The 12,459-nt window shown below is 41.9% G+C and overlaps 1 protein-coding gene across 1 annotated transcript in view; it reads left to right on the plus strand.

Moving 5' to 3' along the window:
* Positions 1-12,459, plus strand: part of ROS1 (ROS proto-oncogene 1, receptor tyrosine kinase) — a 97,433-nt gene that overhangs the window by 77,645 nt on the left and 7,329 nt on the right. The window contains 5 exon segments of the mRNA XM_074989117.1: positions 4,027-4,156; positions 5,355-5,452; positions 5,584-5,787; positions 6,726-6,860; positions 10,412-10,575. Of these exon segments, the coding sequence (XP_074845218.1) occupies positions 4,027-4,156; positions 5,355-5,452; positions 5,584-5,787; positions 6,726-6,860; positions 10,412-10,575 (731 nt within the window).

The raw sequence follows: 12,459 nt of genomic DNA on the forward strand, positions 1-12,459 counted from the left end.
TATCCCCTCATGGGGTTAGCGACTTCAACGTCTCGCTGCCTAACGTCGAAGTTAACTTCGAAATAGCGCCCGGCGTGTGTAGCCGTGACGGGCACTATTTCGAAGTTAGTGCCGCTACTTCGAAGTAGCGTGCACGTGTAGACACGGCTAAAGAAAGCAGAAACAGTTCATTGTCATTTTCCCTCCAAATCCGTCCAGCTTCTGAAAAGGTACTTTGATTACCAAAGAGCATCAACCAGTCATTCTGTTACTATCTTCACCCCCATCTGGAAATCATCTAACTCCTTTCCTTCCATGACTGCAGATCTTAACCTTTGGCAAATGGGTTGTGGAAATTATTTCTGTGGCTATAAGATCCTAAAGAGAGGTGGTACAGCTATGGAACTGGTGCACCCATCACATCACCCTCTCTGCAGTGCATCTTCCGCAATTCATGAACTCCCTGGATGATAGGATCAGCAGGCATTTCATCAGGGATCTTGAGTGGGACCTCAGCTCTTCAGTGTTCCAACACATCTTCCAGCAGTGGGGGCAGCCATGCTGAGATCTCTTTGCCAACCAAGAAAACAAGAAAAGACAAACGTATTGCTCTTGCAATGGCCAGGGTCTGGACTCCAGAGGGGATAACTTCCCGTTTTCATGGTCAGAACCATTAATTTATAACTTTCCTCTCATTCTCCTCAGACCTCACATCCTCTGGAAAATACAGAGTGACAGTAATTATAATAGCATTTTGTTGGCCCTATCAGTTTTGGTTCACTGTGTCCATACAAATGGTCCTTCACATGTGTAGTCACAATCACCCACAGTCATTTCCACCACTTCTCTCTCAGTATGGGGGCAGAACCAACCATGCCAACCTATCCTCCCTCCAGCATCCAGCCTGGTGTACAATTGGATTACAGTCTTGGAATGAACTTGCTCAAAAGAAGGGCGGTTTATCTGGTTTGATAGTAGAAAACCTTCTACACACTTCAGTGTTATGCTGCTAAATGGAAGTGCTTTTCCCTGTGATAAATCAGAATTTTCCAGTATTCTGAACTACCTCCTCTCCCTAAAGATATCAAGACTTCCAGTGAGCTTATTCAGAGTGCATCTTATTGTTATCAGTTGAGTTTCACTTTCCAATAGAGTTTTCTCAGTTTTCTCTTGTTCTATGACAGTCTGATTCCTTAAAGGCATTGTTAAAACTTTCCCTCCGGTATCTTGTCCTATGCCTCTGTGAGACCTGAAGTTAGTTCTAGCAGCCATTACGAGGTTGCCCTTTGAGTCCTTGGCTTCATGCTTTTTCCCTTATTTATCAATGATGATGGCCTTTTTCACAACTAGGACAGTAGGTGAGCATGGCACCCTCATCACACCTTTGTTCTGTCTTTCAGAGACAAAGTGTCCATTCAGCTAGATCCTATGTTTGTCTAATGGTCCTGTTGGACTTCCATCTCAATCAAATGATTCATCTGTCTGTATTTCATCCAAATCCCCACATGAGAGATGAAAGGATAATACATGCTTTAGATGAAAGTCCTGTGCTGGCTTTCTGCTTGGGGTGGGCAAAGTCATTTTGTAGAGCTCCTCGACTGTAAGTGGTTGTGTTTTAACAAGGAATATACATTGCTTATTAGTAACAGAGAGAAAGCCGTGCTAGTCTATATACTATCAAAACAAAAAAAAGCAGTAAAGTAGAACTTTAAAGACTAACAAAATAATTTATTAGGTGAGCTTTCATGGGACAGACCCACTTCTTCAGACCATAGCCAGACCAGAACAGACTCAATATTTAAGGCACAGAGACCCAAAAGTAGTAATCAAGGTTGACAAACCAGAAAAAAAAATTCTCAAGGTGGGCAAATCAGAGAGTAGAGGGGCAGGGAGGGGGGAGTCAAGAATTAGATTAAGCCAAGTATGCAAAAGAGCCCCTATAATGACCCAGAAAATTCGCATCCCCGTTCAAACCATGTGTTAATATGTCGAATTTAAATATAAAAGGGAGTTCAGCAGCCTCTCTTTCCAAAGTAGTATGAAAATTCCTCTTCAGTAAGATGCAAACTCTTAAGTCATTAACAGAATGGCCCACTCCATTAAAATGTCATCTGACCGGTTTGTGGATCAGGAGTGTTTTTATGTCTGTTTTGTGCCCATTAACTCTTTGTCTAAGAGAGTTTGAAGTCTGTCCAATATACAAAGCATCTGGGCATTGTTGGCACATTATGGCATATTTGATGTTAGCTGAGGAACATGAGAATGTGCCCGTGATTCTGTGACTAACCTGGGTAGGTCCAGTGATGGTGTCCCCAGAATAGATATGTGGACAAAGCTGGCAGCGGGCTTTGTTGCAAGGAAAAGTCCCAGGACTGGTGTTCCTGTGGTATAGACTGTGGCTGTTGGTGAGAATCCTCATAAAGTTGGGAGGTTGCCTGGAGAGAACAGGCCTGTCATCTACGGCCTTCTGGAGTGTGGCATCCTGACTAAGGATAGGTTGTAGATCTTTAATAATTCGTTGCAGTCATGTGAGTTGGGGGCTGTAGGTAATGACCAATGGTGTTCTGTTCTTGGCTTTTTTGGGCCTAGGTACAATCACATTTGCTCTGATCCTACTGACAGAGACCAAAAACTACAAGATCTTTACCAAATATTCATAAACCTGAATTACCTGCCAGGAAAAATAAAAAAACAAATCGACAGGGCCAGACAAATACCCAGAGACCAGCTACTCCAAGATAGGCCCAAAATAGGCCCAGTCTTGAAAAATAATGGTATAAGTGAATGCAGTTAGCGTGTGTCATGTGGCGGCTTAACAAATGGATGAAAAGTCCGATTCTTGCATGACAGTTTTTGCTACAACTAATGCGGGTGGAAGGTGAAGAGGCAGAGGATGAAGCCACATCATTACCAGTGCTTGAGGAAGGCTGCACTTTCTTATTCACTCATCACTTTCCTCTTTCTCAAACACTCATCTTCAGCTCCTTGATTCTGTGGAAAAGTGCAGACTTCCTAGTGAAACCTGTTATTAGCTGCATCTTTACCTGCTGGCTGTTTTCCTTGTTAAAAGTTTTAAAGTCGCCCTTCCAAACATTGTTGCACTTGACTCTAGATCAGCCAAATGTCCTCACGACACCTGCAACTTCTCCATACAGAAAATCCTTTGGAGGATCTTTCTTTTCCATCTGGTGCAGGTGACCAAGTCAAAAGAGACTTCATGTTCATAAACAGGAATTAGCACTTGGCAATTTTGCAAGTGTCAATAACTTTGGTTTCCACCCAACAACAATGTGCTCAAAACACGTCTGGTAGATGTATATCTTGCTGATCAATTTATTGTTGACCCACACACCCTTGGTCAGTTGGGTGGATGTGGTGGATGCCCATGCAAGAATTAAGTACATCATCTAGAGATAACTTATCCAATATGGATGATCCTAAATAGCAGAACTTGTACACTACATCTAACATGGCACTAGACTGATGGCTCGTCCAAATTCATGACAAGCTAGCAAAAAGTTGTGGCAAAGCTGCAGAAGCTCCTCTTCACTAAGATTATATGTTTTCTCCAAAGACATATGATAGAATGGATTTCTTTGGGTGAGTCATTCTGCTCTAATAACAGTGATTGTAAAATGACATTTTTTTCTCATTTAATTTTATGGAGAGAAAAACACTGTAGATATAATAAATCCTCACAATATCATGAGCCTTTTGTGGTTCAGATTAATTTCAACCAAGGGGACAATCACGTGAATAGTCTCCTTCTGCATACTTCCTTTTTCTTAGAAACACTATGAAGAGTCCACCTAACCACCCTCTTGCACAGATTAACATAAAGCTACATTTTGGTATGTATATACTTGAGCTTTTTTTAAGGCGGAGAAGATACAGAATTGAGCAAGTGTCAAACGCCTACTGTTGGAACAGATAGGATTTTAGAGATGAAATAGCTTAGTACATTACTGGTGGAAGTCCAGTTAGCCAGTTAAGTCCATGAGTTTTCCATGGATTTTTTTCTTCCTACGTATGTTTTCTTTTCTTCAGCAAGTTTGATCATCCCCACATCCTGAAATTTCTTGGAGTTTGTCTGTTGAATGAACCCCAGTACATTATCCTGGAATTGATGGAAGGAGGAGATCTACTCAGCTATTTACGAGGAGCAAGAGGGCAAAAGGTAGTCAGAGATCTCCAAAAGATACATTTCATTTTTAGTTGCTGGTGGCATTCCTGAAGGATTCCACCATTTCCCCCTTTCCCTCTGTGGAAGGCCCTTTGTCTGTCCAACCTTTTTTTTCCATCTGAGAGTCTCTGGACTGGCTTCTTTGTAGCAGCCCCGGAACTCAACACTGAGCTTACGAGCCACTTCAGAGCTCTTGTGTGGCAATAGATTGCAATGGCAATAAGCCTAGAACTATATTTTCCAAAAACATTTTAGTCCTAAGATACCTACTAAAAGTCTGAAAAAATGTACCCAAAGGGGCATAACTAAGGCTGACCACATAATATTTCCCTTTTTTGTTATTTACATTTCAGAAACATCAGTAATAGGGCAGAGAGTTCTCAAACATACAGGAAGATACTGTTCCTGTCCCAAAGAGCTTATGTGCTAGGATAAAGGGTTGGAGAAGAGGGATACATCTCTTACTAAGTGATTCATATTTTGCAATCATACAAAACAATAAAGTGGTTTATACTGGGAAGAATGACTTAAAGCAGGCGTGTCCAACCCGCGGCCCGTGGACCGCATGCGGCCCTGGACAGCTAGTAATGTGGCCCCACAAGATCGTAAACTTTTAACATTATTATGTGATTTATATACATTAACTATATTATATATTTTATATGTGGCCCAAGACAATTCCTCTTCACTCAGTGCGGCCCAGGCAAGCCAAAAGGTTGGACACCCATGACTTAAAGCCAAGGTTTTATGACATTGTACTAACAACCTAATTTGCTCTCATTCCTATGCCTTGTCCGCATCCAGTGTATATGTCTTAGCTATTGATCCGTACTCCAGAAAGTTGGCTTGTCTTTGGCCTGATGAGAGTATTAAGTGATTAGCCATTGCATATTTAGCCTGTATTCATAATGCCCTAAAGACGAGTGATAAATTCCAGTGATCCAATAGTATTATATTTACTCTGAAGCTGGAAAAGAGGTTTTTTTTTGCCACGTCTCATTACTAATATTTTAATAGAGAAGTCCCTAGATCTTGAATCATGAATACCCAAAGTAGTCTGTGTTGGTAATTTATAGAGATTTTGCACCTGCTTTTTTCGCCCGCCCCTCCCACCCCCGAAAAATCTCTGGTAATCTCAAAAGGAGAAAAACAATATATTTGGTGAGAACAAGACTGCCTCTCTTTCTTTTAGTTCCAAGGTCCTCTGCTAAAAGTGGCTGACCTTCTGAGTATATGTCTGGATATTTGCAAAGGCTGCGTCTACTTGGAGAAAATGCACTTCATTCACAGGTATGAAGATAATTTCCTTGTTGTTCTTATAGGTGGCTACCTACAGTTGTAAGAGCAAATAAACTGCACTGGAAATTATTACCTGGCAAAAGCTGTTAGAATTCCATCATTGTTTGCACTTTTTACATTAGGGACCTGGCAGCTCGTAACTGCCTTGTGTCAGAGAAGGAATACACCAGCCTGTCCCGAATAGTGAAGATTGGGGATTTTGGACTTGCCAGAGATATCTATAAAAATGATTATTACAGGAAAAGAGGAGAAGGGCTGCTTCCTGTGAGATGGATGGCACCTGAAAGTCTCATTGATGGTGTGTTTACTAACCGATCGGATGTATGGTAAGTTTCTGGGGGCAAAAAGCTGTGGGAATAATAAATATAAAAGCAGTGAAAAATCAGTGTGCAGTAGCTATGATGTGTCATAGTAGTGCCATAGCTAGTCATTTATACAGTGAGGCAAGTAACATCTGCTTGGTTGATGTTTTCCTGAGTATATATTTCTTTAATGAAAACCATGGAGTCTCACATTAGTCCAGCTGGAAGTAACTTGGTCACATGACCAAAACAAATGTATATGGATGTCCACGAAGTGTCTAGTTTGCATTTATGGTTGGCCAGCTAACTGCTGGCATCCTGTTCTTCCTTCTCCACTTTCCATTAGATTAAATTGTGCATCCTCCACGTAGGCGAACATTTTTTCACTTAGCTCTGTTTGCCTGATCTCCCCAGTGACCTTAGGTTTTCAGTATACTTCATTAGATGTTTACTCCAGACTGCATCCTATCATCAACAGAGTCAGAATTTTCAACAGTACTTCTCTGCAGCCATTTAATTCTCACTGTTTTTATTTACATAAGAGAAATACACAGTGCTTCAGCCCAGGCCTCACCTTATAGATGCTGAGTGCCTCTTGAGTAGGTACTGAGCAAGTGTAACTCCCACTGACACCACTAGAAGCTGCTTAAATAATGATGATACAATTGTGTGTTACACGGTATCAGTGCAAGCTGATGGTTCACATTTCCTTACAGGACTGGTCCCCATATGCCTGAGGGACAGGTAGAATAATAGGTTAGTGCCACTAGTGTTTCTAGCAGCTCTTGAGATCTACTTTAAAATGTAGGAACTAGTTTGCATGAAAATAGAGCTCCTTAGCCCTGGTTATTCTTGCAGACCCATATTTGTAAGTTAGAGAAGATTAGGTTAGCTATCAGTAGACATAATAGTCTCTATCAACAGCCATTAAGCTGGTTTAAATTCTCCCTTTCCTTCCTTAGGGCTTTTGGAGTCTTGGTTTGGGAAACATTAACCCTGGGTCATCAGCCTTATCCAGGCTACTCCAATCTTGATGTTTTACATCATGTGCGATCAGGAGGCAGGCTGGAGTTGCCAAACAACTGTCCTGATGATTTGTAAGTTAACTGTGTTTAAACAGAATCATGTGCATCAATCAGACATAGAGGGTCCTCTACCCATCTGCCCAGCACTTTACATGGTGCCTTTTGCAAGCACAGTTGCTTTCCCCTGCAGACTTCAGTGTGTTCTCTTTGTTGCAGACAAAATAATCTGCATTTGCATACCCCAGCTGCAGGGCTGGATTTATACTTTACACACCTCAAGACATAACCTCTTCAGCACCCCTTGCCTCCTCGTGTGGCCCTGTGAGTCCCCTCCCCCGCCACCCCCAACCTACTTTGACTCCAAACCTAGATCCAAAAAGGCTACTGTGACTTTTCGCTATAGAATAAAAAATGCACCTGCCACCTGTTTGCTGGCTGTTTGCTCCTGCCCACTACACCAGTCAGCCTGAGCCAGTTCAGGCTGTCCTGGTTCCACAGTAGCCTCTGCTGGGCACAAGGTGGAATTGCAGCATATTTTCTGCAGGAAAAAATAGTTCAGCCTCCCTCAGACGAGAATTCCATACATTCTGCAAATGTCAGCAAAGGAGAGGGAGCATGACATGAGACAAGCAGCGTGGGAGGCGTCTCAATAGGGGGCAGAAAAGATCAGGAGTTTCCCTCTTTCCTGAGAACATCCACGTGGCATGGACAGCAAAATATTGGCAGCTGGGCAGCAGAATAGCCCAAAATACCACAACTCACAACTGCTGAAATCCTTGCCAATTGACAACTAAAAATATGTTGCACACTTAGCAGCCTTAGCTCTTAGGCGCATGTCTACTATGGCTAATGGGAAATCCTGCCCAGTCCAGTTAGCTAGCTACTCATTCAATGGCCCAGTTTGTGATTGTAGAACTTTGGCTGTCTCTGACACTTCAGCCCTAAAATTAAATTGTGTGTATGTGGTGTTGTACAGGCAGAAAGCCAGGTGGAACTGGGACATTCAGCGTTAGAAAAGAATCTTGTAGAAATACAGACAACAGGTGAAGAGATATAGCTAATCAAATTCAATGGTGATTTCAGAGGTCTTCTGTCTCTTAAGCTTAAGTGCAGGGTTTTTTCAGGCTGTATTCTGTTGTCACTATCAAAATGTATCACATGCAAACAGTTAAATGTAAGATGTATGTAAGGGTCAGGATTGGTAATGGCCTCTGCAGCCATTCTGATACATGGTTCATAAGTTTGACTACTGCCAGTTCAGCAGTCATTAGAAATCATTATGGCTTTAAGACACTGTTAGTTACACAGGACCTGTACACTGGGAACTAGATGGAGATTATCACAGTTAGCACCCTTTTTTGGCACTTTCAGAAAACAACTATACATGAAATATGTATGGAGACCAGGCAATCCCACATTAGAAGTGCCCCCTACAGTGAAAGGTTGAGGCCGAGTGGGAGGAGGGGAGGTTTACTCTTCTGATTGTTCAGTGACTCTTCTGTGGGTGAAAACTGTAGGGCTGTCTTAAGCACTACATTCAAATACAATATTTTAAAAAGACTGATGTATTGAGTGGCTCTGTATGCAGTCATTTGGGACAGATGGAACAAATCCATTGCACCCTTTAAACTCTGCGAAGAGGACTGCTATACAAAGTTCCTATGTCATCTATGTCACAGCAGGACATTTAGCATTTAGTCCAAAAATTGGAAAGAAGAGTCAGATGACACTGAAGGGCCCAGTTGGCATAAAAATCCCACAAACGTTGGCTTCCCTGAAGTGGCCTGGGGAGACTTGGTGAGCCCTGCCTTCTGTGGCATACACATGGTACTACATTTATCTTTAGTAGGAAGCTGCTATTCAAGGCTCCATGTTGCCTTGGTCAAAGTTAAGCAGGCTTTGAAAAGGACTGAGGGAACTCTATTTTAGCGGAAGGTTCCAGTCCTGCTAGTTGCAATGCGCAGGAGGTTGCCTGAAGAAATCCATACTTGAGAGGCTGCACATCAGGTGGTGGGGTTCGTTCACCTGTTGTAACTTGTAGGATCAGGGCTTCAGCTCAATAAACTGGTATTTAAAAGCTAAGAGTCTGAATTAGCTCTTTGAGGCTTGCACCTTCTTTTATGTCATTGGCCAACCACTCAGCACCTGCACGCTGATTGTGTCAGTAAAGTGAATAGCCTGTTGCTGCTTTGCTCAGTTATTAATGGAATGCCTAAATTCTTGGCATTCCTGCTTCCTTCTGCATGGTTTTGAACCTGCATTGGACACCAGCAGCCATTAATCGTCTCCTCTGCACTTCAGCTCACTAACTGTCCTTTTACAAAACAAACTGGCACCGATAGGAAGAGGGTTCAAAGGCCAGGCTGCTTCAATTAAGAAGCATTTAGGAATTTGTGGTAGGCTTTCACTGTAGGGGCAAGCAGAACTCTCATGAAGCCTTAGGACATAAAGGCCTTAAAGGGGCAGGGACTCTGTGGCTATGGATAAGGATGTGACTGTTTCCCCCACTTATTTTTTAAAACATGAATCCAGGAAGATGATAATTCACTTTCCCTGTAGGAGTGGAAGGGGTAAAGTCTGGCCGTAAGATGGAACAGGGATTCTGTGATCTATAAGCATTTAGACTTCAGTAAATATCGACTATTGGATGCCCTGATGCAGCAGCTGAGGACCACAAGTTGGTATAGCTGTACAGGTGTGAAGAGCAAAGCAAGCCAAGGTTTGAACAACTGAACTAAATCAGTACAAACCCCACTCCCCCCACCGCCAAAGCTCCTGGTCTACATTTAGGCATCTGTATTAATACAACTATCCCTATTGATGAATTGAATGTAGATAAGGTCCTAGTTTGCCCATCCAGCCCCTCACTATCCATGAAGTTCAGTGAAAAAACATTTTTGACTTTATGTGTAACTAAGCAGTTTTATTTGTAACACTGGCCAACACTGGCAATTCCTCCCCAGTAAAAGGTTTAATTAAATAAAAAAACAGACAGAGACATTAACTATCTTGAGTAACTTTGCATTATCTACAAATTTTTTCATCTCACTGTTTACCCCTTTTTTCCAGCTGATTTATGAACATATTGAACCGTACTGGTATAGATTTTGGTTAAGCCACATTATATTCCTCTCTTCACTGTGAAAACTAACCATTTATTCATATCCTTTGTTTCCAGTTACTTATCCGTGACAGGATTTACTTTTATCAGTGACTCTTTATTAGCCTTTGGTGAGGGACCTTTTCAAAGGTTTTCCTGAAAGTCCAAGAACACTATATCCACTGGACCTTGTTCACATATTTGTTGCCTCCCTTAGAGAATTCTGCTCGGGCGCTGAGGCGCGATTGCTCTTCACAAAAGAGCTGTGTAGACTGTTCCCCATTATATCACGTTCATCTGCGTGTCCGTTAGTGACGCATTCTGGGCCTGATTTTCAGCTGTTGCAAGTCAGCATAGATTCACTGAACTCAAAGAAGAGATGCCAGTTTATATCAGCTGAGGGTCTGGCCCTGAAAAGTTGTTTGTAGTGAGGATTTAATGATGTGCTAACATACATTCATTATACCAGTCATTATAATTATATTACAAGAATTCATTCTAATATATCATTTATTTTTCCCAGATGGGACTTAATGACAAGATGCTGGGCCCAAGAACCTCACAACAGGCCTACGTTCTGTTATATTCAGGACCAGCTGCAAGAACTGAGTAATTCTCCTATGTACTGCACTCCCCAGCTTGAGGAGAAAATGCCTTCTAGTGGAGTCCTCAACCAAGCCTTTGAAGGTGAGTTTGAGACAATGACTTAAGGCCCACTTATCTCCCCTGAGCGCAGGGTACAGGATAACTGAAAATAGACAACATTACAACTGAGGTTTTCCTTCTGCTGTGCTTTCACTATCATACCTTGGTTCCATATTATTTACAACTTAACACTCATATAGTAGCTTATCACTTTCTCTGTGAGAGGCATTCTGGGTAGGATTGTATGAATTAGACTATGTAAATGCTCATATAGCTGTAAAATAGCAATGTAGCTACAAAAATAATGTTGCAGGTATTTTAAACACGAAAAATATTTTGTTTACAAGGGCAATTGCATTCTCTCCTGGATACAAATTTGGGGTAACTCCATTGGCGTCAACTCCTGATTTCATCTAGTGTAGATGAGATGGGGTTCTGGCCCAGCGAAGTTGTCATCTTGTTGCCAGAGAATGCTATTTCACGTAAAACAAGTGTCAAACATTATGACCAGTGAAAGAGTGTTATGTTCTAGTTGTCTGAAAAAAATTCATAGTCATAAAAGCGGAGACAGACAAACCCTGATACCCTTACTTATGTCTTTACCTCAAGTGCCCCAGTTTTAAAATGGGGATAATAATACTTACCTCCTTCATGGTGGGCTTGTGGACCTGCATTGGATGATAGCTGTAATTGCAGAGGAGATCACCAAAAGAAAGTTGGAGGTATTCTCATTATTGTGGTTGTTACTGTAGTCACAATGCAGATGAACAAGGGGGAGGAATTAAGGTTGCACGCACAAAACGTCTTAAACATTTTGGCTTCAATTTTCCAAAACAATTCAACCTGAGACAGACACACAGAATGGAAAATTTCAGCTCAAACAGTAAGTTTGGCAAAATTATCTGCAGCTGAAAAGAGGATCTTAGTGGCTGAAGTGTTGGGCAATCTGAATAGCACACCATTCTACCAAGCTTGACTATAACACATGTTGAAATCATTGGAAACTGTGACTGTTGAGCAACTTTGTAAGTGAGGCCATTAACATTTGATGCCTGTTTACGTTACCTTCTGGGAGGAAGTCTTTCACGCTATGCTACTAGCAGCACAGCTCCATTAGTGGGTAGCAATGGGGGAAGTCCAAGTGTAGGTACAGCAGTGGTGACAACAGGCAGTTTTACTGGGTGGTCTTTACCTGTTCAGTGTAGGGTTAGACACCCTTATGGTAAAAATGCCAGGGCCCTGTCTACACAAGTGTACCCTCTCTTTTCTATCTGTTGGCAGTGCTGCACCAGTGGAGATCTTAGAAACTCTAGTATGTCTTAGTCAGACCATCTATAAGATGGAGCCACGAAGGTTTTATCTACACTGTGGCACTCATGAAATCAAGCTCACAGGGGTCAAAGTCAATCTCTATGCTCTTCACAAGAGGCAAGGAATAAGGAAGGTCAAATGGAGAAATGCTCCCATTGACCTTCCCCTGTATAGACAGACAGAGAAGTCAACCACAAATATGTCAATTCTAGCTATGCAAATGGCCTAGCTAAAATTGCATATCTGTGGTCGACTCCCATGTCTAGTATAGACATAGTCTAACACTTACCTACCTACTGGGTTGCTGGGAAAATCTGTTAGATGAGAATTCTAGAGCATTTGGAAGATACAAACTCCAAGTATGACTAAGTATTATTATGATTAGGCCTATCATTCCACTCCCCTTGACTTGTTCTCTTGGATCCAAATCTCTTGGTGACAGTAAGCATTCCTTGGCTGGAGGTTTGTAACAGGAGTTTTGTTACACACAAAGGCCAAACATCACCTAACATTTTGGAAAACATGTCTAGATAATCCATCATGGACCAGACTTCTGGATTTCTTGGTCTGACCTGGGTCTTACCAGCTCTCACATAAATGTGCTTCATTTAGTTC

The sequence above is a fragment of the Carettochelys insculpta genome, chromosome 3, assembly GCF_033958435.1.
Source record: "Carettochelys insculpta isolate YL-2023 chromosome 3, ASM3395843v1, whole genome shotgun sequence".
In the NCBI taxonomy this organism is placed as follows: domain Eukaryota; kingdom Metazoa; phylum Chordata; order Testudines; family Carettochelyidae; genus Carettochelys; species Carettochelys insculpta.